Source organism: Leucoraja erinacea, chromosome 1 (genome assembly GCF_028641065.1).
Source record: "Leucoraja erinacea ecotype New England chromosome 1, Leri_hhj_1, whole genome shotgun sequence".
NCBI lineage: Eukaryota > Metazoa > Chordata > Chondrichthyes > Rajiformes > Rajidae > Leucoraja > Leucoraja erinaceus.
This window is the reverse complement of record NC_073377.1, coordinates 83,871,884-83,898,849: the sequence shown is the minus strand read 5'-3', so window position 1 is coordinate 83,898,849 and position 26,966 is coordinate 83,871,884. Positions and strand designations below refer to the sequence as shown.

Here is a 26,966-nt window from a genome sequence, read left to right as displayed (position 1 = left end):
CCTCGAAAAGATCATCCATACATTTATCTCCTCCCGCCAAGATTACTGCAACTCCCTTTACACTGGCATCAGCCAATCTTCCCTGTCCCGCCTGCAACTGGTCCAAAATGCCGCAGCGAGTCTCCTGACGGGCACCCGAAAAATGGACCACATCACCCCGATTCTGGCCTCTCTCCACTGGCTCCCTGTGCGGTTCAGAATAAATTTCAAGATCCTTCTTTATGTTTACAAAGCCCTTAACGGGCTTGTCCCCACCTACATCAAAAGTCTGCTTACCCACCACATCACCTCCAGGTTCCTCAGATCGGCCGACTTGGGGTTAGGCATAAGCTCAGGGGCGACCGTGCCTTTTCGGTTGCAGCTCCTAGACTGTGGAACAGCTTCCCTCTTCCCATCAGATCTGCCCCCTCCATCGACTCTTTTAAGTCGAGACTTAAAACTCATCTTTACTCTCAAGCCTTTCTTGACGTCCTCTGAGGGAGGGCTATATGTATGTATTTATGTATGTACTTAATCAATGAACCACTGTTGTATAATGTTAGTACCCCCACCAATGTAAAGCACTTTGGTCAACGAGACCAAAGTGTTTTTTAAATGTGCTATAGAAATAAAAGTGACTTGACTTGGTTTTATATCTAATAGAAAAGATCGCATAAGTATTGTGCTAACTTTCAGTAGTTGTTGTGGTATTTTGAACAGCTTTATTACAGGATGTAAAATGAATTATCTGAAAGGTAAATGGATTACCTAATTAATGTTTGAATATTATGATGAAGAAAATAGTGATTAATCCTTTCCACTATTATGTGAAATTATAACGAATTAGTACAAAATTATGATAACACAAAGAGGGCAAATGGGGAGAATAGTTTTATTCATACAACCTGGTACGAAAGCGGTTAATTAAATATAAAATTGTTTGTTAAGTAGGGCTATTAAAGATTAATAGAAAGTAAACAATGTAATGGGTTTGGACTAGGTGACATTTGTGCAGCACATTTACTCGTGAGACAGATTAATTATTTTAAACTGTAATGCCCCTTTGTTCCAATGCTATTCAGAAGTTTGTATGTGATCTCTACCGCCCACTGTGGAGCATCCAGCATCTTTCATGGGGAATTTGTAAAAATGATAGAGCTGCAGTAAGATTCTGATAGATACCGCCGTGTGTGAACCTGGAGCTGAATCCATCAGGTCCTCCCATAGAGTCCCAATGTTTACAATCCATACAATAAGAATAAGCTATCCTGAGACACTTCCAACAGGTTCAATCCTGAATAGTCCCTGTTCTGAGTTGCACAATAAATCCAGCCTCATTCAAGCCTGATCACAAGATTCTACTCATGATTGGCAACGTGGAAAAATGGTTTCATTTAATTTTATTTGCATACCTAGGGCACATTTTTATCTCAGCATTTGATTCGAGATTAAAATACTTGGACATCGAAATGCTCAGACTATTTGAATGGAATGTTTCAATCAGCAAATTTCTATTTCTATCCCACAGCAATTGTTATGAGGTTGTTATGATCAACTATTGTTGATGTGTTTTGCTTATTGAACTTAACAGAATTACTTTTGCACTTACCCGATCTGTGAGCAGTTGTTAGATAAACATTCTGTAAGATCAGGTGATTTAGATTATGCTATACACGTTTCATTATGTAAAAGTCATTTAATGGTGGAAGGTCAAAATGACATACATCAAATAGTTGTAATGAATTAACACATATCCTTTCAGCAATAGAATCATTAACAACTTAACTAAATCATCTGGAAAAACCAGATTCGTACTTGTGTTACCAAATTTTGTACATTTTCCATTAAAACTGGGGCCCCAGTTCCTGTGCACCCTTCCCCACTTGCCAGTGCTGTTCCCGCGCTCCCTTCCTATCCACCAGGCCTGTTTCCAAGCTCCCTTCTCATCCACAAGGCCTGTTTCCAAGATCCCTTCCCAGCCACCAGTCTTGCTCCCATGCTGCAATCCCACTCTCCAAGGCCCTGGTTCTTCACTTCAATTCACCCCCCCCCCCTTGAAATTGAACTTCACAATTAATAAATTCACTGGACCATTTTCACTTTCTACTGTGCAACATCTTTTTATTTTAAAATCGAAATAATGTTGGAATAACATCCAACATCCAATAGCAAGAACTGAGACATGAAGAAACTCACTTTAACAATCATCCAGTCACAAACCTCCAGTCAACAATTACATCACTTCCTTCTTCTGAGCCAATTTCATCTGACTGGTTCCTGCTCATTTCATAAATGACCATATCATCATCACTGTTTATAACATCTCTAACTTTTGCTTCGCAGGCAAAATGTGAAATTATGCCCTTATGACCTGTTGTAGTCTATTTAAAAAGGCAGTGGGCATGTGGAGGATACTGTTTATTAATTCTAAAATTTTGAGTTTTCCAGAATCATTCACAAGGTGCCTTGTCAGATACCTTTAAAAGTGTCATATATACAGTATCAAGCATGCACTTTCATCAAGCCTTTCTGCTGGTGCATAAGGTAACTCTTTGAATTGGTCAAAGATATCTGCTGGCAACTTGAGGGATAGGGAATTCTCAGCCACAGTGGAATTCTCTGCCACAGAAGGCAGTGGAGACCAATTCACTGGATGTTTTCAAGAGAGAGATAGATTTAGCTCTTAGGGCCAAGGGAATCAAAGGATATGGGGAAAAAGCCGGAAAGGGGTACTGATTTTGGATGATCAGCCATGATCATATTGAATGGCGGTGCTGGCTCGAAGGGCCGAATGGCCTACTCCAGCACCTATTTTCTATGTCTATATTTCTATGTCAGTGCCATTTAATGACAAGGTCAACAGTACCTTTAACTATTGATCAATTGTTAGTTCACTCCTAGCTAAGACTGCAATAAAAAAAAGAATGATATGCATGAATATACAATAGTTATCTTATGTATCAGTTAGCATGGTCAACATTTTTATATTGCTCATAAAATAAAGTGTAAGGTGTAATTCCCAAAGTACGAGATGTCACTGACAGTCTCACTTCCAATCTAAAATCCAACATATGTTTGTGTCATGCTGTTTGTACTTGGAGCTATTGGAAGCTGAGAATGTTGGAAGCTTGATATGTACATTTTTGTTACAGCACACACAGCAATAACAGAGCTATTAACTCCTGGTTTAATATATTTAAATGACAGATAGCAGATGCATGTTAATGCAAACCCGCATTCATAAACATTAAGATACTATAAATGTGTAGATTGGCCATTGACATGAGTTGTTTGCAGAACCCATTTATTTTCTTGCCCAACAGGGATTTTTATTTTTAGTAGTTCTTTTTGAATAATTTCTTCTTGCTCTCGTTCTCTTCCTATCTATATAAAAAATGTCTCTTTATTTTCTTTAATGCAGTTTCAGTTACGTCAAACAAATTCTATGCTCTGATAGCATGATTATTTTCAGCATACCGCAGTTCTTCTGCAGAATGAACTGGCCTTGGTTTGATTATTACCTTTTGATGGCATTAAAACAGCATTGTGGCTCACTCTATTTGTAATGCGTCAAATAAAATGCAAAAACCTGAATTGTGAGGTTTCATTATGTACATCATTTTCCCTTTATCATGCGGCATTGGAATTGTAACTTTCAGCATGTTGTTTCCTATTCTCATATCAAGGTCATGAATTTATGGGGGGTTTTGTTTATTACTTGTTCTCTATTTGTATTGTGTTTACAGGACTGCAAGTACAAAGTTAATTGTTCCATTGGAGGCATATGACAATCAAACACTTTTGACTGGATTCTTGACTTGCAAGTTCTCACAGCTGTCTGAATCCAGTCCAGCAGGTGCGATCATTGACGCTAGATCTTATAGGGAAATGCCATAATTCTTGCAGTTAAAGGAAATGTGCTACTGAAAAAATATATGCTGGAATTACGTGAAAGCATCAGAGGGACCTGGTTAAATTAGCTAAGCGCAGTGTCTGAAGGGGGCCTATTACTCGTGCAAGGGCACTAAGCTGACCTTCCAGGGCTGCAGCCAAACTCTTGTGCAGGAGTTTGACAAGGAGATCTCTGGAAGGACGAGCCGTGGTCTGTGAATGCTTGCACTCTTGGAAATCCTGCAGTGCAGGGCAATGGCAGTGCCTATTCTGCCTGCTCTTGTGGGCTGGAGTGAAACTAGGTGGAGTCTCTCTTCCTTGAGGATAAAGTTTGGTTGATGATTCCATCGCAGTAGTGAGCAGCAAACTGTGAGATGTGACAGAGATCAAGAGCAGCAGCCTGTGATGGTTCTGATGCTCCAGTAATGAGAATGATCATGACCATAATGGGCAAAGTAGTCAAGGCAATTGCCTGAGTGAAACTGCATGGAGGTCACAGAAAATTACAGATGTCAGAAGGTGAAGAATGCAGTTTGAGTCGTGGCTCTTTGAGTGATTCTTTAAGAGTAAGCTATGAGGAGAAATGGAGTAAATAACATCATTCCCAAAGTTAATAAGTACTGTCTTTTTCCCCCCCAAAGCAGTGAGTTTGGAAATCTCACCACAGATGACATGTATTTCATTAAGAGTTTTTGCCAGAAATAAATACAAAAGATGAAAATCCCACTCACTCAAAATGAAATCAGGAGTTGATTTTCAAGACTAAGGCAAAGAATGTGTCAAAATGTATGCAAAATTGCTCTATTCCAGCTACAACTGCATAAAATTGTTTTGTTATAGAGCAGTGCAAATGAATATCTGGGGAAATGATCTGTAATTTCTCTAAAAATGATGACTAAAGTGGTGAACTGATTATCAAGATTACCAATTCAACGACTGGTGAAATTGCATGCCTTGCTCAAGATGACACTAACAGTCAGCAATGTTATTATTATTATTTTTAGAGCTTTCTATAATGCATCACTTGCAATGGCCACGGTTATATATATTCCATTTGTTGGTACATAGGAAGTTCCTGACAACAACACTAAACTCCTTTGCTACATTCTTGGAGCAACAACAGATGTCTAATGCTAAAACATATTTTCCCTAAAACAATGCCTGGCTGAGCAAGATCTCTCCCAAGCTATTAATTCTACCATTAAAGCTACCATTCTACTGCTCTGCAGTATAAGTATAATGTATCACACATTCATTTCAGCAGTGCAAGTTACGAATATAGGTAGCCACAAAACATAACTATTGAAGTTATGTCCGTGAAAATGGTACCAATATATACGCATTATTAATGAAGGCACAGCATTAATTCTGTTGCATATTATATGATTAAATAAAACTTGGGCATCTTTATTTATTGCTTAATGAACATTACAAGTCAGGATTTTATTATGTATAGCATAATATATATTAATAATGAACTAGAACACATTTCATAAATACTTATTTTCTTACTACTGTGCCTCAGTAAATGAAGACAGTTTATAAAAATGATTTTGTTAGAGTAGTTTCTTGATTTTGAATATGGCAATTTACACGAGGACAGAGAAATAATACCGTTGCATTGTTGTTAAAAGTCAAGGCCTTCACCTTTTAAAGACAGAAAGAAAGACTCCCTGCCCACTATGATTTTATAGGGCTATTTTTCGTCCGATTGTAGTTAAATACTTTGAAGCAGTTTGTTCCAGCTTCCAAGACACCAAGGATCCGTTTGCAAGCTAACTGATCCGGATTTTGATTTAGCATTTTGTTTTCATCAAGTTAAAGGCTCAAATCAATAATTGCATGCTTAAAGATTTGAGTACTTCCTTTGAAACTTGCAGCAAATAAAAAATCCATTCGATCTGTAGATACTGGAGTAAAAGATCGGGGCGCCTGGACGTAGATTTCTTCAAATTTTGCATAGCCTTTCTTTTGACTGTCCCACAGGTAAATCTGAGAGAAAGTGTAGTCACTTCCTACAACCAAATAGTGTCGGTCCTTGAATGAAAATGGCTGGAGAAGCATCGAGCCCCGTGAGGGAAGATCCTGCACTTCAACAAACTGCTTTGTATCCCACTTCATTATTAAAGAGTCACCAATAAACCTTGTCAGACAAATGAATAGGTCGTCTTTAATTCTAAAACTTTTCACAGCAATAACATCCTCCATAGCTTGCATAGCACTTTGCTGCACAAACTGCTTTGTATTCCTGTTCCATTCGAAGATCACTGGGCTTTGTGACCGACTTGTTAGTATTAAACAAGATTTCCCATCTACACTAACAAACTCGGAGTCTGTATCTCTAAACCATTTGTGCAGAGTCTGGTAGGAATAGAAAGCTTTGCCATTCCACTTATATATTGTTGATAACCCAGCTTTGGAACTATCTACTATAATGAAGAACCACTCGTTGTCAATCTGGAATGCCTCAATGTCATTCGGCTTTGAAATTTTAGAAGCATCAATCCCTTGAAATTTTACAAATTTGGTCCAGTTCGCATCATATTTGTAAATGGCAGAATCACCGAAGAGTTGTGCAATCACAACAAAGACCTGTTCTTCAATTGTTATTGCCGTACATCCAATTATGGACTGACCTGCAAATAGAGCATACTGTTGTTATTTCATATAATATGCAGCGAGGTAAAGCAGGGAACTCACAAATCAGAACACCTCAACTATGATGAATGCTCCTGGAATCAAACGACTCGACCAACCTTCAAACATCGGGAATCAGATTTAAAACTGTAATGTATTTGTCTGGGTGTTGTGGAGAGCCAAGGCTCACCAATTATTCCTAAAGAAAGCCAGCCACAAAAGTTTTTAACAGGAGTATGGCAATTATCTCTTTCCAAACTTGCCTTCCAGCCAGCCACTAAACACCCAGAAACAAGGATGTCAACAAACAGGCCGAACAGCTAATGAGATGAAACATTTTCCAAACCAAAGGAACATAAAGCAAAAATAATGGTTAACTTTTTATTCAGTTGATTACAAAGTCTACACAGAGGACACATTGAGAACATCGGATACAGTAGAGTGGATTAGAGGAGGTGCACGTGAACCTCAGTCACACCTCGAAGGACTGCTAGGGTCCTTGGATGAAGGCAAGGGAGGAGGTGTAGGGACAGATGTTACATCTCATGCGGTTGCATGGGAAAGTACCTGGGGAGGGATGGTTTAGGTAGAGCAGGATAAATGAACCAGGAGGATCCCGGTAAGTCACGGTCATTCCTGACAGTAGGGATGGTTCACCCGCCGCAAACTGGGAACCACCTGAAAGACCCGGTGGCCCATGTGGCAAGATGCAGAAAGACCCAGTGGGTTGTGGCCTGTAGAGGGGAAGCAGCAGATCCCGGCCCCTGCTCATCCCCTGAAGACTGGGTACAGAGGAAGAGGGCGAGGGAGCCGGCAACAATGGTCAAGAGGAGCAAGGGCAGCAGGCAAGTGAACTGGGGTCTTACCTCCCGCACCCTGAAGGTTTGCTGCGGGAGACCACTCCAGGTCAGGAACGTTTGTACGCTGAACGATCCAGGGACTTGCCTGGATCAGGCACCGCTCCGTAAGACCTAGCACACGGAACGGATTTTGGAAAGTGTGCCAAATCTGGCGACTTGAAACACATGTAATTGCGCTTTACACATCTGACATTGAACTATAGAACCAAGGAATTATGGAGGGAGCGGTCCTTGCAGAAGGCTGAAAGGGGTGGGGATGTGATGATGTGACTCGAGGTGGGATCACGTTGGAGGTGACAGAAATGTGGGAAGAGAATGTGTTGGATGCGGAGGCAAGTGGGGTAAAACGTGAAGACCTGGGGAATTCTATCCTTGTTCTGTCTGCGGGAAGGGGGAGCAAGAGCAGAACTGCAGGACACAGAGGTGACACAGGTCCAACCATCTATGAGAACAGGGGGAGACCACTTTTACTAAAGAAAACGCATGTTAAAAATAAGAGGGTGGCAAGGGAGGGGTTTGGACCTCTCAAGGATAAAGGAGGGAATCTGCAGTAGGAGCCAGAAGATGTAGGTAAGGTACTAAATGAGTACTTTGCATATGTATTCACCAAGGAGAAGTGAGGAGATTATAAATAAGCTAGGGCATTTTGAGATCGAGAATGAGGTAAGACTGAGGTTTTTGAAGAGGAATAAGGTGATTAAGTCCCAGGAACTTGATGAGGTCTATCCCAGGTTATTGAGGGTTACAAAGGAAGCCTTGATGAGGATCTTTATTTCTTCTCTAGCCACAGGCAAGGTCCTGAAGGACCAGGGAGTGGTCGATGTTGTTCCTTTGTTTAAGAAGGGAAGTAGAGAGAATCCAGGGAACAATAGGCCAATGAGAAGATAATTCTTTGAGATAGGATTTACTCTCATTTGGAAGAGAATGGGATAATTAAGGGTAGCCAGCATGGCTTTGTAAGTGGTAGATTGTGCCTTGATGAACGTAGGGCAATGGATGTGTACACAATGATTTTAGTAAGGCTTATGTTCGGCTGATCCAGATGATTAAGATGTACTAGATCCACGAATGATTGGAAATGTCCAACATTAGAGGGTATAGCTATAAGGTGAGGGAGAGAAAGTTTAATGAAGGAGTGTGCGGCAAGAATTTTACACAGAGAGTAGTGGGAGCCTGGAACACAATACAAGAAGTGGTGATGGAGGCAGATACGATAATGGCGTTAAGAAGTTTTTAGATAGGCACATGGAAGTGCAGGGAATAGGGGGATATGGGTTATGTACATGCAGATGAGATCAGTTTAACTTGGCATCATGGTCTGCACAAACATTGTGGTCCCATGCTATACCATTCTATGTTCCATGTTCTAAGACATCTTGGATGCCCTAGAAAGGAAAGCCTTGTCTTCGGAGCAGACGTGGTGAGGATGGAGAAATTGAGAATAGGGCATAGCATCTTTGCAAGAAGTAGGGTGGGAGGAAGTGTAGTCCAAATAACTGGGAGTTGTTAGGTTTGCAGCAGGCATCACTTGATAGCCTCTGCCCGGTGATGGAGACAGATATCAAGAAAGGAGAAGGAGGTATCAGAGATAGTCCATGTGAATTTGAGGGCAGGGTGGAGGTTAGTGTTAAAGTTAATGAAATCAATGAGTTCTGCACTGATGCAGGAGGCAGCTCCGATGCAGTCATCGATGTAGTGGAGAAAGAGTTGGGGAATGATGCCATGTTTGCAATAAGGACTGTTTGACATAATTGACAAAAACGCAGATATAGCCGATGACACATTTAACTACAGAAAGGTTTGATGTTCACATTCGGCATTGATTCCTTATTGATGGCATTGGCAAAGACAGAAGAAACTATCCCTTTGCAGGAAGAGAGTTGTCAGTTTTAGACAGTCATGCTGGTGGGTGTTTACAGTTTTGGATAATTACAACCGCATATTTCTGGACATTAAATAGTGCTTGTTACTCAAATAATTAAGCTATGGAAGGTATATTCAATGTGAAAGCCATTCTCCTTATTTCTCACTATTAGTGGTGCACACTATTTCTGGGTTCTTTACTAAAGCATGGGTTTATTGCTAGAATGTGGAGCGTCTCATATTCTGGTATGATTTACATAAATACTAAGCATCAAAGCTATGATATATTTTACAGTAAAACTTACAAATGTTGATTGCATTGTTTTGTCTTTTAATGTCCAATTGTTTTGCTTCATCTAAGCTCTTGTATTTGAAGGCATGGCCTCTCCTCTAACTGTGCAATATCTCTTTTGTACAATTCACTCAGCTGCACCAATGGATATTATTGCAGTTTATGCCCAAACGTTTTCCAATGTTATCTGAAGCAAAGCTAAAAGGTGGATCAATGTATATCAATATTGAGCCACTGTTTATACCTGGTGATTTGTGGAGGCAGGGTGGTTTTGTGCATTTGTTGGGAAAATACCTTGTCATTAATGTTATATGTGCACCATTGCAGCAGTAGCATTCCTACTATGTCCGTGAAACTCATATTTTTGAAATGATGTGAAGTATTTCAGACAGAATACATTGTGCCACTGTTACAATAAGGTGCTAAAGTAGGGAAAAGAAAGGTGCAGGAGACTTCCTAATACAAGAAGGCTTTGATGAATGGTCATTGACTGGAAGCATTGACTCTGCTGTTGCAAACAAAATTGCAGAGTTCATCTTTCAGCATGTTTGGCTTTTATTTCAGATTTCCAGCTCCCATACAATAGTTTTTTTGAGATACAGCGTGGAAACCGGCCCTTTGGCACACCTGGTCCGCACCGACCCATTGAACAGCCGCAAACTAGTTCTATCCTACACATTCATTTACAGAAGCCAATTAACCTGCAAACCTGCAAGTCTTTAGAATGTGTGAGGAGACCAGAGCACCCGGAGAAAAACCATGCTGTCACAGGGAGAATGTACAAACTCCGTACAGACAGTACCCAAAGTAATTGGAACCCGGGTCTCTGGCACTGTAATGCAGCAACTCTACCACTTTGCTGCCCTAAATAGATGAGGCAATTAGTTTCCCCTCTGCAGGGAGATCGCATTATAGTGGTGCACAGCACTGCACCTGGTGGAGCTGCTGCCGCACAGCTTTGGTGACCAAATCCGACCCCGATTTGCAGGTCTGAATGCGTGGTATTTGCATACCCTTCTTGTTAATGCCTGGGTTTCCCCACATCCTCTTGTCTCTTCCCACATGGCACAGATGTGTTGATTCACAGGAAGGATATGCAAATACCACATGCACAAATACTGTATAATTGTCTTCCGTGCACACTCATGTGGTAGGACAACATTAATTACATTGACAATGGAGGAAGTCATCAGAGACCACAGGAGTCATTGGCAATCCTCGCATCTGAGGGCATTGACACATTGAATCACAAAATCATCCTGCTGGCTTCCTGTTACCTCGGACTTGATTATGGCAAAACTAAGGTTTCTACTAATCAGTCCTTTGGCATTCCCTTCTGTGGAAATTAGTTTTATTCATTTGGTGAAGTTGTTCATGTAGAAACCTCACTGATCGCGTTCAATGATTTCTATCAATTTCTTGCTATTGAGATGCAGAATTCTTTTAATTTAATAACCAACATAATCAGACAGCTTTTGGTTTGCCAAATGGAACTTCTCTTTCTATTTAAGATTTTGTTTATCTGAAATCTCATCTAATTTCAGAGTAGAGACAAAATAAATAACAGTGTAGCAATGGCCAGAACTGCACAAATTACCTCAAGGCCCTGTCCAATTTTATGGCAGGACTTTTTATTTTAGCATTTTTCGAATCTGTTTCTTTTCAGTCAACACATCGATTGCGAAACTAGATGACCATTGGGAAGTTTGGTCTGCGCCCAAGGGCGAGAGAAAAGTGAGGGAAAGATCAGGAGTCAGGAGCAAAGAACATGAATGGAAGTGGGTTGAGAAAATGGGAGAGCAGAGGGCATACATGTTGTGGATAAATCAATTAGTGGAAGAAGGAAGGAGATTGTAAGGTGGCACGAGGGATTTGGAGATGGTAGGGCGGCATTGCACCAGACTTGAGAGGGTATAGGGGACACCAGATGACATGAGTGGTGGGCTGATTGTTGGGGACATTAGCTTGGTGACTGGGTTGACCAGTGGAAAGCACTCTTGATCTTCATGGTGTACATGCAGTATACAACATACCACCACAGTACCTGGTCTATTCTGCAGTCATCCTGTGTTAAAGTTGATACACAGATAAAATATTAATCATGCAGCCCAATGAAAATATCAAATGAAATTATTGCAAATTTCAACTCAAGCTGAACTCTATTCCTTCTGTGGGGATGTCACCGCTAATATGGAGTTGTGTCTCATCCTTTTCATATGTGCTTAATTATTAAAACTAGTCTAATTGTTTAACTGCTTTACATATCAAAATTTAAGCATCTGGAAAAACTAAATTGAGCTATTCTTAAACGTTCCCACTTCATGTTATGACAGTAAAACCAGAGAAATAACGTAATGGTGATAAATCATGATAAAGTCAAGTGTATCAGAGTTCGAATCACATCCTTGACCAGTACAATAGGCAGCCAACCATCAATAGATTTGTTGCACCAATGAGCACTGTCATATCACTGATTTTTATTTTTATAAACACGCACAAATTTATGATCCTGAACGAGTATCTAAGCAGATAGAAAGGAAATACCTTTGATATTATTTTTTGCCCAGCCTTTGCGCATGGCAGAAATTTGCTGTAGGCTACTGTGCATTGGACCTCTTTCTTTCACCTAAGTGACCATTCCCCCTCAGTAGCTCTATACAGCAATTATGAGACACCTCTCCATGAAGGGCAAATTTTTTTCTCCTTGTGAAGTCTTATGAATGTAGACTTTCTAACTGGAGTGACTGGAAATCAGCGCTAGAGAATTTGCCCTTCCCACCTGGGACAACAGCATTCAAACTTATCAGCCATTGATTCTTAAGCCAGCTCAGTGCGAATCAATTCTGAGCTGATGAATCATGGTTTCCGCCCTTGCCTGACATTCGCAGTTTGCATGGTCAACTATCAGAGGAATGTTAGGAAAATGAGAAATTCATTTTAAAAAAACAGCAAATGTTAGTTAGATTTGTACATACCAGTAATATTGTAAAAACTTCGAAAATTCATCTCGATATGGTCCCATTCGAGCACGCTGCAGTTTCCCACATTTGGTTGTGCAATTGCTACGTAAACATCATCCTTAAAAGAGAATGTGTTCACAGATACAGACTCGTATGGTAAAATCTGGTGCAATACAAACTCTGCAAATAAAAACATTGTATTTCAGATAACAAAGGTAATTCAACCAGTTGCCTAACCTTTAGCCAACTGTGGACAACATTTTTGGTAAAACAAAGAATCTATGGTGCATTTCAGAGCAAACACTATAAAACAATGTCAGAGCGATTTTAAAGAGCAGGTTGGAACATTCTGTGTAGGAAGGAACTGTAGATACTGGTTTAAACCAAAGATAGACACAAAAAGCTGGAGTAACTCAGTGGGGCAGGCAGCATCTCTGGAAAGAAGGAATGGGGGACGTTACGGGTGTCTGATATTGATAGCTTTACTCAGCCTTATAGTGAAGTGCAGCAATAATATATGCCCTTTATTTATTATCTCTTACACAGTTAGAATTACACAGAAGATTCTTTCAATATTAAAGCCAAACATTGCTGAACGAAATATGAAATTTGCATTTTGTAATATATCTTGCTGGGAGTGACATGAAAGGAGCATTTACAGGGATGGCACTGTGGCACAGCAGTAGAGTTGCTGCCTTACAAAGCTAGAGACCCGGGATTCTCATTTTCTCCAGGTGCTCCGGTTTCCTCCCACGCTACAACGACAAACATGTTTGTAGGTTAATTGGCTTCGGTTAAGATTGTAAATTGTCCCTGGTCTGTAGGCTAATGCTAGTGTGCAGGGATCACTGGTCGGCACAGACTCGGTGGGCCGAAGGGCCTATTTCTGCGCTGTATCTCTAAACTAAACTAATTTACAGTATCCACACTGATGTTAAAAACAATGAACCACATTGAAAATATTTTGCAGTTCACTTCATACTACTTAATAAATCTTAATATTTTCTTAATTTCCCCATTTATTGATTATCCCGCAGAGCTCCATACACTAAGGGAGTCACGGCGGACGGTGGGGGAACATCTCCAGATTGAGGACCTATTGGGCGCATGTAAAGTGTCTAAAGGTTACTCACTGCCATCAATCATTTCTTCTTTGCCTGCTTGCAGTTTGCTAACCAATACATATCAAAGGCCCAGCTGCCCATTAAAATAAGTGCGTAGGACAGATGGATAGTTTGTCAGAACTGAGAGTCAGGTAAATTTCCCCACGATGATCATTCCAAGAAGGGGAAAGTACTCAAACTCATACAGAGTGCCATCAATTGCAACTATTCTGCAGTCAGAATCTTTTATAAACCAGAAAGGATATTCATTCTCTCACATGCAGCTGAACTGCATGAGGATACGTACCAGTTTCGCTAGGAGCATTTATACTGTAAAGGCCCCACATTTCAGTCCTTTTCATTTTGGTAGACTGACATTTTGGTGTGCTGCTTCTAGGAAGACCAATATCATCCTTAAATCTATCTTAGAATAACCATGAGAAACCTCATGCAGGAGCACTGTGACAGACACAAAAGGAGTGCTCAAAAGTAACTCACTAGAATATTGAAGGAATGCTCCAGGGTCCCAGGTATGGGTGTCCAGTACTTGTCGTCTTTCAAGTCAATCAATCAATCAACCTTTATTGTCATCTTGCAAGCAACAGTTGTACAGTGCAAAATGAAAAGACGTTTCCCAGGGAATAGCGGAGCATCGCACATGAAATTTAAAACATTTCACACATAATAACACTAAAAACAATCCCGTCCCTGATGGAACAGTATAAATAGTTAAAAGCAGGTAAAACACAACGTTAAAATACAATAAACCAATCATAAAAATGTCCGGGGCAGCTGATTTGAGTGGCCAGTGCCAGTTATTAAAGTGGCCAGTGCCAGTTATTAAAGTATCCGTGCCAGCCGCAGAATCAAGTGACTGTGAGTACAGAGTGACTGTTTAGCAGCCTCACAGCCTGTGGTAGGAAGCTGTTTAGCAGTCTTGTAGTCCGGGCTTTGATGCTTCGATATCTCTTGCCTGAAGGTAGGAGATCCAGGTGTATGTGGAGGGGGTGCAGTTTGTCCTTAGCAATTCTCCGAGCTTTTTTCAGACAGCGGCTCTGGAACAGTTCTTGTACCGAGGGTAGGGAGACGCCAATGACGCCAACAAGGGGTTTACAATGATGTTCAGCAATGGCTGCCTCACCAACAGTCTGTCTGTCCTTTCCTTCTTTGTGTTTTAATAGTATGTGTTAAATGTATGTTTTTAGGGTTCTTTAGCTTTAGTTTCATGTGGGGGGTGGGGGTTGGGGAAACTTTTTCTAATCTGTTACCTCGATGGAGATGCGATGTTTTTCCGTATCGTATCTTACTGCGGCCTAACATCAGGAGTTGGCAAGCTTTGCTGGAGACCGATTTCGAGAGCTCCACCTCGGAGAGTCGACGGGACTTACCATCACGGAGCTCGCGATCCCTTTGCCAGGGATCGACCTCGGAGCTCCAACCGTGGGTGCTTGCGGACTTTAACATCACGTAGCCCGTAGCCTCTGGCCAGAGACCGACTTTGGGAACTCAAAGCCGCGGGAGTTTCGATCGGCCCGACGCGAGAACTTTGATCGCCCCGACGGATGGTTCTACGGCCCCGACCGCGGGAGAATAAAGAGGAAGAAGGTTGGACATTTTTGCCTTCCATCAAGGTGAGGAATGTGGGGAATCCACTGTGGTGGATGGTTATGTTCACTTATGCAGTTGTGTCTTGGTGCTTTTTTTTGTATGGCTGTGTGGTAAATCGCTGATCACTGTACCTTAATTGGTACATGTGACAACAAAAGACCTTTGAAAGAAGGGGGAAATTGCCGGCAGTTGATTGTGTAATTAAGATAAGTCAGTGAGAATGATCAGCGTGTCAAGAAATAATACACAATAATACACAAATGGTAGGGAATTGAAGAATGTAGGTGAACAGAGGGATCTGGGAATAACTGTGCACAGTTCCCTGAAAGTGGAATCTCATGTAGATAGGGTGGTAAAGAAAGCTTTTGGTGTGCTGGCCTTTATAAATCAGAGCATTGAGTATAGAAGTTGGGATGTAATGTTAAAATTGTACAAGGCATTGGTGAGGCCAATTCTGGAGTATGGTGTACAATTTTGGTCGCCTGATTATAGGAAGGATGTCAACAAAATAGAGAGAGTACAGAGGAGATTTACTAGAATGTTGCCTGGGTTTCAGCAACTAAGTTACAGAGAAAGGTTGAATAAGTTAGGGCTTTATTCTTTGGAGCGCAGAAGGTTAAGGGGGGACTTGATAGAGGTTTTTTAAATGATGAGAGGGATAGACAGAGTTGACGTGGAAAAGCTTTTCCCACTGAGAGTAGGGAAGATTCAAACAAGGGGACATGACATGAGAATTAAGGGACTGAAGTTTAGGGGTAACATGAGGGGGAACTTCTTTACTCAGAGAGTGGTAGCTGTGTGGAATGAGCTTCCAGTGAAGGTGGTGGAGGCAGGTTCGTTTTTATCATTTAAAAATAAATTGGATAGTTATATGGATGGGAAGGGAATGGAGGGTTATGGTCTGAGCGCAGGTACATGGGACTAGGGGAAATTATGTGTTCGGCACGGACTAGAAGGGTCGAGATGGCCTGTTTCCGTGCTGTAATTGTTATATGGTTATATGGTTATGGTTATATTATTTTACAAGGTACGAAAACGCAACAAGCAAGGTGATCCTTCCATGGCTTACACGAGCGAGATAGTATTAAATCAAAGGACAAGGCTTCTAAGGCTGGTTATTGGCAATTTGCAGTGGTAAATTACATTGGTTCTGAGGTTAAAGAGCATTTTAGAAAAAGCCAAACCAAAATACAGAGAGTAGAAAGGAACTGCAGATGCTGATTTACACTGAAGATCGATACTGAAGGAACAGAAACATAAAAACATAGAAAATAGGTGCAGGAGTAGGCCATTCGGCCCTTCGAGCCTGCACCGACATTCAATATGATCATGGCTGATCATCCAACTCAGTATCCTGTACCTGCCTTCTCTCCATACCACATGATCCCCTTAGCCACAAGGGCCACATCTAACTCCCTCTTAAATATAGCCAATGAGATGGCGTCAACTACCTTCTGTGGCAGAGAATTCCAGAGATTCACCATTCTCTGTGTGAAAAATATTTTTCTCATCTCGGTCCTAAAAGATTTCCCCCTTATCCTTAAACTGTGACCCCTTGTTCTGGACTTCCCCAACATCGGGAACAATCTTCCTGCATCTAGCCTGTCCAACCCCTTAAGAATTTTGTAAGTTTCTATAAGATCCCCCCTCAATCTTCTAAATTCTAGCGAGTACAAGTCGAGTCTATCTAGTCTTTCTTCATATGAAAGTCCTGCCATCCCAGGAACAGTTTGGTGAACTTTCACTGTACTCCCTCTATGGCAAGAATGTCTTTCCTCAGATTAGGAGACCAAAACTGTACGCAATACTCCAGGTGTGGTCTCACCAAGACCCTGTACAACTGCAGTAGAACCTCCCTGCTCCTATACTCAAATCCTTTAGCTATGAATGCTAACATACCATTCGATTTCTTCACTGCCTGCTGCACCTGCATGCCTACTTTCAATGACTGGTGTACCATGACACCCAGGTCTTGTTGCATCTCCCCTTTTCCTAATCGGCCACCATTCAGATAAAAGTCTACTTTCCTGTTTTTGCCACCAACGTGGATAACCTCACATTTATCCACATTATACTGCATCTGCCATGCATTTGCCCACTCACCCAACCTATTCAAGTCACCTTGCAGTCTCCTAGCATCCTCCTCACAGCTAACACTGCCCCCCAGCTTCGTGTTATCCGCAAACTTGGGAGATGTTGCATTCAATTCCCTCGTCTAAATCATTAATATATATTGTAAATAGCTGGGGTCCCAGCACCGAGCCTCAAGAAGGGTCTTGACCCAAAACGTCACCCATTTCTTCCATCCAGAGATGCTGGCTGTCCCTCTAAGTTATTCCAGCTATCACACTGACCAAGAGCAGATAGAATAAAACAAATAATTGATGTAGATTGTGAATGATGGAGTCCAAGTACGCATCCCCATGTCACTGGTATTGTCATGCCAGCTTGAAAAGGGCACGTTTATTCGCACACTTTGCTCTCTGTCTTTTAACGTGGTCTCAATCTATGCCAGCGTGTTATCTCCAGTTCTATGCCCTCTAACTTTGTTGATCAACCTCCTGGGTGGAACTTAATTAAAAAGGCTGTAAAAGATTCCATTGCTATGTGCAAAGGGGGCGACTAGTGAGGGCTTAATGTGAATCCATTATTGGGAGAATGTAGACTGGAGGAAAAGGAAAGGCCAAAGAAATTGAACAAATTATTTATGTCTGTCTACATCGAAGAAGACAGAAAAGCCTGTCATAAAACCTAGGGAAGCAAGGAACTGAAGAATATTAGTATTAAGTTAAAAATAAACAGCAAGGGGATGGTGAGGATGATCAAATCTCCGACAGTGATCAATATCCCATTTTTGATAGATAGCTAGAGTTAAAAGATGGATTGGTTATCATATTTCAAAATTCTGCAGACTCTGGGTTGGTTCTTATAGATTGGAGGTTAGCATATAGAGCCTATCTATTTAAGGAAGGAGGAGACATACAAGTCATTAGGAAAATGGTAGAATCTAAATTGAGGGATGTCATAGCAGAATACCTCAAAAAGAATAAGAGTGGTCACAGAATCAACGTTGATTCATGAAAGAGAAGTTATGTGTGGCTAATGTATTGGTATTCTTTCCGAATGTGATTGTTTGAATTGGTATGGAAAATCTAATGAATGTGGTGTTGAAACTTTGATTAAATTCCACACAGGAGACCGATCAACAAAGTTAGAGCATATAGAAGTGGAGATAATGTACTGGCAAAGATTAAGAACTGATTAATAGACAGAGATCAGAGTGAGAATAAACAGACTGGGCGATTGTTTCGCTGAACACATTCGCTCTGTCTGCCTGGGCCTACCTGATCTCCTGGTTGTTAAACACTTTAATTCCTCTTCCCACACTGACCTTTCCTTCCAGGGTCTCCTCCATTGTCAGAGTGAGGCCAAACGCAAACTGGAGGAAAAGCAACTTATATTTTGCTTGCCAACTTATAACCCAGCGGTATGAATATTGATTTCTCTAACTTCAAGTAACCCCTGCATCCACTCTCTATCCGTCCAACCCCCCAAGTCGTTATACTAGTTTCAATGCCGTCCTGGCGAGTTGCATTGTAACTGTTCTCACCTAGCCCACAGCTAAAAATGGCCTGTTTCCTTTATCATTGTTACTTTTTTTGCATATCTTTCATTCATTTGTTTTATATCTCTATATCACCATCTATATCTCTCATTTCCCTTTCACCTGACTCTGTCTGAAAAAAGGGTCTTGACCTGAAATGTTGCCTATTCCTTTTCTCTAGAGATGCTATCTGACCCGCTGAGTTACTCCACCTTCTTGTGTCTATCTTCCTTTTCATTGTGACAGGACATAACCAGGGGGGTGCTGCAGGGATGGGTACTTGGCCTCCACCTATTCACAATCTCTATCAATTATTTGTTGAGGGGATGAAACGTTATATTTCTAAATTAGCTGATGATACAAATCTGGCATAGTGCAAAGAGGGAAATGGACAAACTAAATGAATGGCTGAGATCATTGTAAATGGAGTGCAATTCAGAAACATATAAGGTCACCAACTTTGGGGCTTCAGGCAGAAGTGCAGAGTTTGTGTTAAATGGTGGCCAATTGGGAAATGGTGCTGCTTAACGAGGCATCATAATTCAAAGAAATCTAATATGTAATAACAGCAAGCTGTGTGAAATGAACATGCCTTTATAAGGAGTGAGTCGAATTAGGCCATTCGGCCCAACAAGTCTACTCCGCTTCATTTGAGATTTGAGTAAGGAATAAAGATGTGAGACTTTGCAAGACAACACCTGGAGCACCGGCTCCAGTTTCGGACTTCTTATCTGAAATGGAATGTACTTGCCAAAGGGAAATGTAGCAAAGGTTCACAAAACCAGCTCCAGAGATGGTGGGTTTGCCTGAGCAAGAGAGATTGCATCAACTCCATCTTTATTCTCTAGAGTTTAGAAGGATGAGTTTAGAATCCAGAACAATGAGAAAAGGAGTTTGCATTGAATCCCAAAACACTCTTATAGGGCTGTACACACTGGATTCATGGAGGGTTTTTATTCTCCTCGCTTAGAAGCTGGGATAGTAGTAGGCCCCCTTCGGTCATGACTGACCATGGGTAATGCATCCTAGTTTTGTGGCCGGATGCAGGCTTGGGCAATGTGATATGTAGGACAGGCTGTTGCTCATGCAGCACGTCACCCCTCTCCACGTCGCTGATCGATCCAAAAGAACAGCAGGGCCATTACAGTTTGGCACCAGCACCGTTGCAGGAGCTGCCAGAGCGAGGTTGTAGACAACGACAAACTGCCTTAAGGGCTCCAAGCGGGATAACGTTCAAAATAAAGGGTAGAACGCCGCGGACTGAGCTGAGGAGAAATTTCTTCCAGCAGTCGGTGGTGAATTTTTGGAGGGCAGTGGAAACTCGGTCGTTGAGTGTATTCAAAACAGATGTCGATACATTTCTTGATTTAGCGATCCCCATGAATATGTAGCTGGACACAGTTCCAACTCCATCATTAAATTTGGCAACAATACGAGCGTTGTTGGACGAATTACAGGTGATGACGAGTCAGTGGGGGGGGGGGGGGGGGGGGGGGGGGGGGAGGCAGATCGATCATACGATTGCGTGGTGCCAGAACAACAGCCTTGCTCTCAATGTCCATAAAATACCTCTTGAGTTGGAAGCCGTCTCCAAATTAATATTGAGGGCAAGATGCCTTTCTCTTTCAGAAGTTAACGAATAGAATTTCCAGCCTTTCCATTTAGACTTTAGTTCGCACTAACCAGTGACCACCCCATACACTGGCATTATCCCACACACTCAGGGCAATTTACAGAAGCCCTTTAACCCACAAACCTGTACATCTGGCGTGCGGAAGGAAACCAGAGAAAACGCACGCAGTAGCAGGGAGAACGTACATACTCCGTACATACAGCACCCACACTCAGAATCGAACCTGGGTCTCGTGGGACTGTAAGGTAGCAACTCTACCACTGGGTCCCTCTGCCGCCCTTAAAGTCTAAAGTCTGTTTCTTTCTCATCAATTAATTTCTTACAATCACTGGGACTGTTTTCATTTGGAATTTTGGTCCTTTTTGTACAGATATTTTAGTTATGCTGTAGGTTGGCTTTAGGGTCATAGAGTCTTAAAGCTGTACTGCTCAACAACAGGCCCTTCTGCCCATATTGTCCATGCCAACCAAGCTGGCTTATTGGGGCTGGTGCCATTTGCCAGATTTTGCCCTTGGCTCTCTAAGCCCTTCGTTTCCATAGATCTGTCCAAATGTCTTTTTAATGTCATAATTGTATCTGCTTTTATAGCTTCCTCTGGCAGTTAATTTCAGATACTGACTATCTTATGAGTGAAAAAGGTCCCGAGCTCCATTCTAAATATCTGCCCTCTCACCTTAAACCTATGCCGTCGAGAGACATCCACCCTGGTAAAAACACTGAGCATTCATTTTATTCATGCCCCTCATGATCTTGTACACCTCAATAAGGTCACTGCTTAGCCTCCTCCACACCAAAAAGAGAAGTTCTAGCCTATCCAACCTCTACCTAGAATTCAAGTTAGCAGCCCATGTAATTTTGTGTGTAAATATCTTCTGCACCTTTCCAACTTAACATCCCTCCTATAGTTGAGCAAACAAGCCTGCACACAGTACTCAAAATGTGATATCATCAGCGACTTGTACAACCGCATCATGATGTCCACTAGTGGCTTTGGAAAAGAGTTAATAACATGTATTTCCAAGTAGGGGTTACTAGATAGTGAGCAGTAGTGGAAATTTGGGCTCTTTTAAGCTTTTCTTAATCAATAAATACTGGGTCCATTTGCCAAATACCAATTGCAGATCCAGTTCAATGAGAGATTGAAGCAACAGGGGCTTGCAAAAGTATTCATACCCCTTGAACTTTTCCACATTTTGTCATGTTACAACCACAAACGTAAATGTATTTTATTGGGATTTTATGTGATAGACCAACACAAAGTGGTGCATAATTGTTAAGTGGAAGGAAAATGATACATGGTTTTCAAATTTTTTTACAAATAAAAAACTGAAAAGTGCGGCGTGCAAAAGTATTCAGCCCCCCCGAGTCAATACTTTGTAGAACCACCTTTCGCTGTAAGTACAATTGCAAGTCTTTTGGGGTATGTCTCTACCAGCTTTGCACATCTAGAGACTGAAACTTTTGCCCATTCTTCTTTGCAAAATAGCACAAGCTCAGTCAGATTGGATGGAGAGCGTCTGTGAACAGCAATTTTCAAGTCTTGCCAGAGATTCTCAATTGGATTTAGGTCTGGACTTTGACTGGGCCATTCTAACACATGAATATGCCTTGATCTAAACCATTCCATTGTAGCTCTGGCTGTATGTTTAGGGTCGTTGCCCTGCTGGAAGGTGAACCTCCGCCCCAGTCTCAAGTCTTTTGCAGACTCTAACAGGTTTTCTTCCAAGATTGCCCTGTATTTGGCTCCATCCATCTTCCCATCAACTCTGACCAGCTTCCCTGTCCCTGCTGAAGAAAAGCATCCCCACAGCATGATGCTGCCACCACCATGTTTCACAGTGGGGATGGTGTGTTCAGGGTGATGTGCAGTGTTAGTTTTCCGCCACACATAGCGTTTTGCATTTAGGCCAAAAACCTCAATTTTGGTCTCATCTGACCAGAGCACCTTCCTCCACATGTTTGCTGTGTCCCCCACATGGCTTGTGGCAAACTGCAAACGGGACTTCGTATGGCTTTTTTTTCCAACAATGGCTTTCTTCTTGTCACTCTTCCATAAAGGCCTGATTTGTGGAGTACACGACTAATAGTTGTCCTGTGGACAGATTCTCCCACCTGAGCTCCTCCAGAGTTACCATGGGCCTCTTGCCTGCTTCTCTGATCAATGCTCTCCTTGCCCGGCCTGTCAGTTTAGGTGGACGGCCAAGTTTTGGTAGGTTTGCAGTTGTGCAATACTCTTTCCATTTTCAGATGATGTCATTGAACAGTGCTCCGTGAGATGTTCAAAGCTTGGGATATTTTTTTATAACCTAACCCTACTTTAAACTTCTCCACACCTGACCTGTCTGGTGTGTTCCTTGGGCTTCATGATGCTGTTTGTTCACTAATGTTCTCTAACAAACCTCTGAGACCTTCACAGAACAGCTGTAGTTATACTGAGATTAGATTACACACAAGTGGACTCAATTTACTAATTAGGTGATTTCTGAAGGCAATTGGTTGCACTGGATTTTATTTAGGGGTATCAGAGTAAAGGGGGCTGAATACTTTTGCACGCCACACTTTTCAGTTTTTTTATCTGTAAAAAAATTTGAAAAACATGTATCATTTTCCTTCCACTTCACAATTATGCGCCACTTTGTGTTGGTCTATCACATAAAATCCCAATAAAATACATTTACGTTTGTGGTTGTAACGTGACAAAATGTGGAAAAGTTCAAGGGGTATGAATACTTTTGCAAGCCACTGTAAAGGTACATTTTACCCCAAAAGCAATTGACCAGCAGTCCTTATGTCCAATAGTTAGCATCAGTTAATAAAAAACACATCCATACAATAATCCACTTTCTTATTCTCTACATTGATTATTTAATTTGTGCTTACATGCTAAATAGGCTGACACGCTGAGAGATGATCAGTGGATAATTAAGAATAGAACAGTGCTTTTTATGAATTGCGTGTTAGAGGCTGTGTATGGTTCTTAAACATATAAAGATTTCCTATGATCTATTACCGATATAACCGACAACTGTACATTATAAGACAATTACAATACAATACAATATCTAAACTAACATACCTGTTGACATGCAGTCAAAGGCAGAGGTTGCCAAGTCAGTTAGCCTCTTTCCTGCATGATCTGATGGGCCTGCGCAGAAGACATCAGTCACAGTGGCATTTATGATCCTCAACCAAGACATCATCCATTTTGTTTTGCAGTCACATTGGAACATGTTTCCACGCAAATCCCTGGCCAGTTAAAAGAAAATACTGAATAAATACTTGCAGCATAAAGTCACTGCATTTCATTGTCTGTGGAGACACCTTCATCTTAGGGCACAGGGGCTTGCTTTGGATGTGGTTTGCCAGTTAGCACAGAAATGAGGAGAAATGTATTTACTAAAATCTCACACATTCAAGACCCATGTAACAGAACATAGGGCACCAAGCGAATCAAGAGTTAAAGGGATCAAATAGAAATCTGGCCGGATAGTGAATCAGCCACGATCTGTTTGAAAGGTAGAGGAGTCTTGACACTTTTCCTGGCTCTGTTTCTTTAGAAGTCCCCATATCATGATGGGGCAGACAGTCCAAAACAGTCAACATTTTTACAGAGTGGAGGGAAGTGAGTGGCGCTCATAAAGTCCAAAGTCAAATTCTAAGACCACTGCAAACACTAGGTCAGTGAAGGCATTGCAACATGCTATGCAATTCCATCAGAGTTATGAGGTTACCATCATGAATACATTCTGGGTCTTTCCCCATATTTCTGTTGTGTTGGATTGGGAGTGTGCTGGTAGGCCCAAGGATTTTCAGCTCCACAAGATAGTCATACAGTGTGGAAACAGGCCCTTTGGCCCAACTCACCCACATCAGCTAATAATGTCCCAGCTACACTAGTCCCACTTGCCTGTGCTTAGTCCATATCCCTGCAAAACTTCATATCCATGTGCCTGTCTAATGGTTTCTTAAACAATGGGATAGTCCCAGCCTCAACTACCTCCTCTGGCAGCTGGTTCCATATACCCACCTCATTAGAGATTGCAACACCGTGGCTGGCACTCAGCTGGGAATTCTCAGCAATAACTTGCCGCACTGTATCTCTCAACTAAACTAAACTGTATGCACCCCTAGTCTTTACAGCATTGAGGCAAACAAGGATTCAGGTGCCCATAATCGACATCCCATAGCCCATTGTATCATGTGATACCACAACCTTAAGATAGATTCTGTACAATTTATCCAAAGAAATCAGGAAAAATCCCTTCTCGATAATCTACCCATTGAACTAATCACAACGATTGGCTGGTGCAGAATGCATCATTGACAGTTCCATAGGATGATTATACAGTATTCCTTTTTCATTTACATAGTAAAAACCTCAAATACCACTATCATATCTACCTCCACCAGCACCCCTGGCAGCGTGTTCCAGACTCCCACACATTCCCTTTAAACTCTATCCCTCTCACGTTAAAGCTATGTTCTCCTATCCAAATCTTTCTGCGCTTTGCCTGCAGCAAATCCTGGATGAAGCAAGGTCTTGGGCAATTGAAGTTACCCTTTCCAACAACTTCATCCCTATCATCCCTTCAAAATGAATAATAAAATGTGATGTCTGTCAACCCTGCAAAAAAAAACGTAGGGCCACCATTTAGCTGAAAGATCTTAGCCTTGCTAGACCAGAGATTTAATAATACTTTTTTTTAATTTGCTCCTTGGAATTCTTTCACATTTTTGATTCCTAAAATTAAAAAGTGAATAATAATAATAGGAATATATCTGAGATGTTAAAGTGAGATGTTAAACCATCAATTGTGTTTTCATGAATTTTACACCACCCAACATCTCAAAATACAGACTTTTGCAGCAACATTTGTTAAAAATTAAGTGCAGAATTATTTCAAGATAGGATGCTCCCAGGATGGAACTGACATCAATAGCAGTGTACAAGGTGCAAAGATTCCCCAGGTATTAATCTTAATCATTGCTAAATCAGGATCGTCACAAATTACAGACCCGACACCCGGACATACCCATTGCCCTATCAGGTGTCCTCAATCATATGAACATCAGCCCCACTTGTCAGGCTTCTCTCAGTATGTTGACTGTCCCACCAGGCACAATAAGACTCTGGACTTGTGCTATGTCAATGTCAAGGAAGCCGACAGTGTTTTAGCCTTTCCACCGCTTGGCAAATCAGATCACAACCTGGTTTACCTAAGGCCTTCTTACAAACCTTGTGTACTGAGACAGCCTACAACCACCCGGTCTTTTAGAAAGTGGACACCAGACGCCAGTGAATCTCTGAGGGCCCGCTTTCAATGCACAGACTGGGATGTACTGATGGAGCCACAGGAATTCAACAGCAGTATGGACATCGACAGGATGGCTGGATGCACAACGGACTACATCAACTTCTGCAGGGATGTTGTTGTGCCAGTAAGAACTGTTTGTTGCTTTCCCAACCACAAACTTTGGATTACAAGCAACATCAAGAGCCCCCTAAACAAGCAAAAGGGGCTATCAAGGTTGGTGACCGGTTAAAAGATCAAGAGGGTGCAGCATAACCTGAAAAGGAGCTTGAAGCAGGCAAAAGGGGACTATAAAAGGCAGCTGGAGAGGAAACTGCAGTACAACAGCATCAAAGATGTGTGGAGAGGAATGAAGACCATCACTGGCTTCAAGGAGAAGAGAAGCCAGCCGTCAGGAGACATGGACAAGGCCAATGAGTTTAACCCGTTTTATAACAGGTTTGATCTGGTGTCCCCTCCCACCTCTGCAGGTGCAGGTGCAGGTGCAGCCTCTCCCCCACCATCACCTCCACGAGGCAGCCCCCCCCCACCCCCCCCCTAACACCACAGCTGCAGCACCTCCTATGCCAGCATCCCCCCAACTGTTCTTCACAGCGGACGAGGTGAGAGCTGAGCTGAGGAGGCTGCGTCCTGGTAAAGCAGCTGGCCCTGATGGTCTATGTCCCAGGCTACTGAAAGACCTCGCGGCTCAGCTGGCGGAGCCTCTCCAGACCATTTTCAACCGGAGTCTCCATTCAGGGAGGGTACCCAGTCTGTGGAAATCATTATGTCTTGTGCCGGGTTCCCAAAGCAGGTCGGCCGACCGAGATCAACGACTACAGACCGGTGGCCCTCACTTCTCATATCATGAAGACAATGGAGCGGCTACTCATTCATCTCCTGAGACCACAAGTCCAGCACGCACTCGACCCACTACAGTTTGCGTACCAGGAGAACATTGATGTGGATGACACAGTCCTCTACATGCTGCACCGAACTTACTCCTTTTTGGACGAACCAGGTGGCTACGTGAGGATTACGTTCTTCGACTTTTCAAGTGCGCTCAACACCATCCAACCCCTGATTTTGAAAGACAAGCTTGAGAAGATGGGGGTGGACTCCACCTTTACCTCCTGGATACACACCTACCTGACGGGACAACCACATTTTGTTAAGTTGGGGGACTGTGTTTCCGGGACAGTGGTGTGCAATGTTGGAGCCCCACAGAGAACGGGTTTGGCCCTG

At 42.0% G+C, this 26,966-nt stretch overlaps 1 protein-coding gene across 1 annotated transcript in view; it reads right to left on the bottom strand.

Annotated features, from left to right (window-relative positions):
* Positions 1-4,492: 4,492 nt before the first annotated feature.
* The window catches only part of lgi2a (leucine-rich repeat LGI family, member 2a), a 47,144-nt gene continuing 24,670 nt past the window's right edge, over positions 4,493-26,966 (bottom strand). The window contains 3 exon segments of the mRNA XM_055638146.1: positions 4,493-6,506; positions 12,498-12,662; positions 23,507-23,676. Of these exon segments, the coding sequence (XP_055494121.1) occupies positions 5,689-6,506; positions 12,498-12,662; positions 23,507-23,676 (1,153 nt within the window). The 3' untranslated portion in view covers positions 4,493-5,688.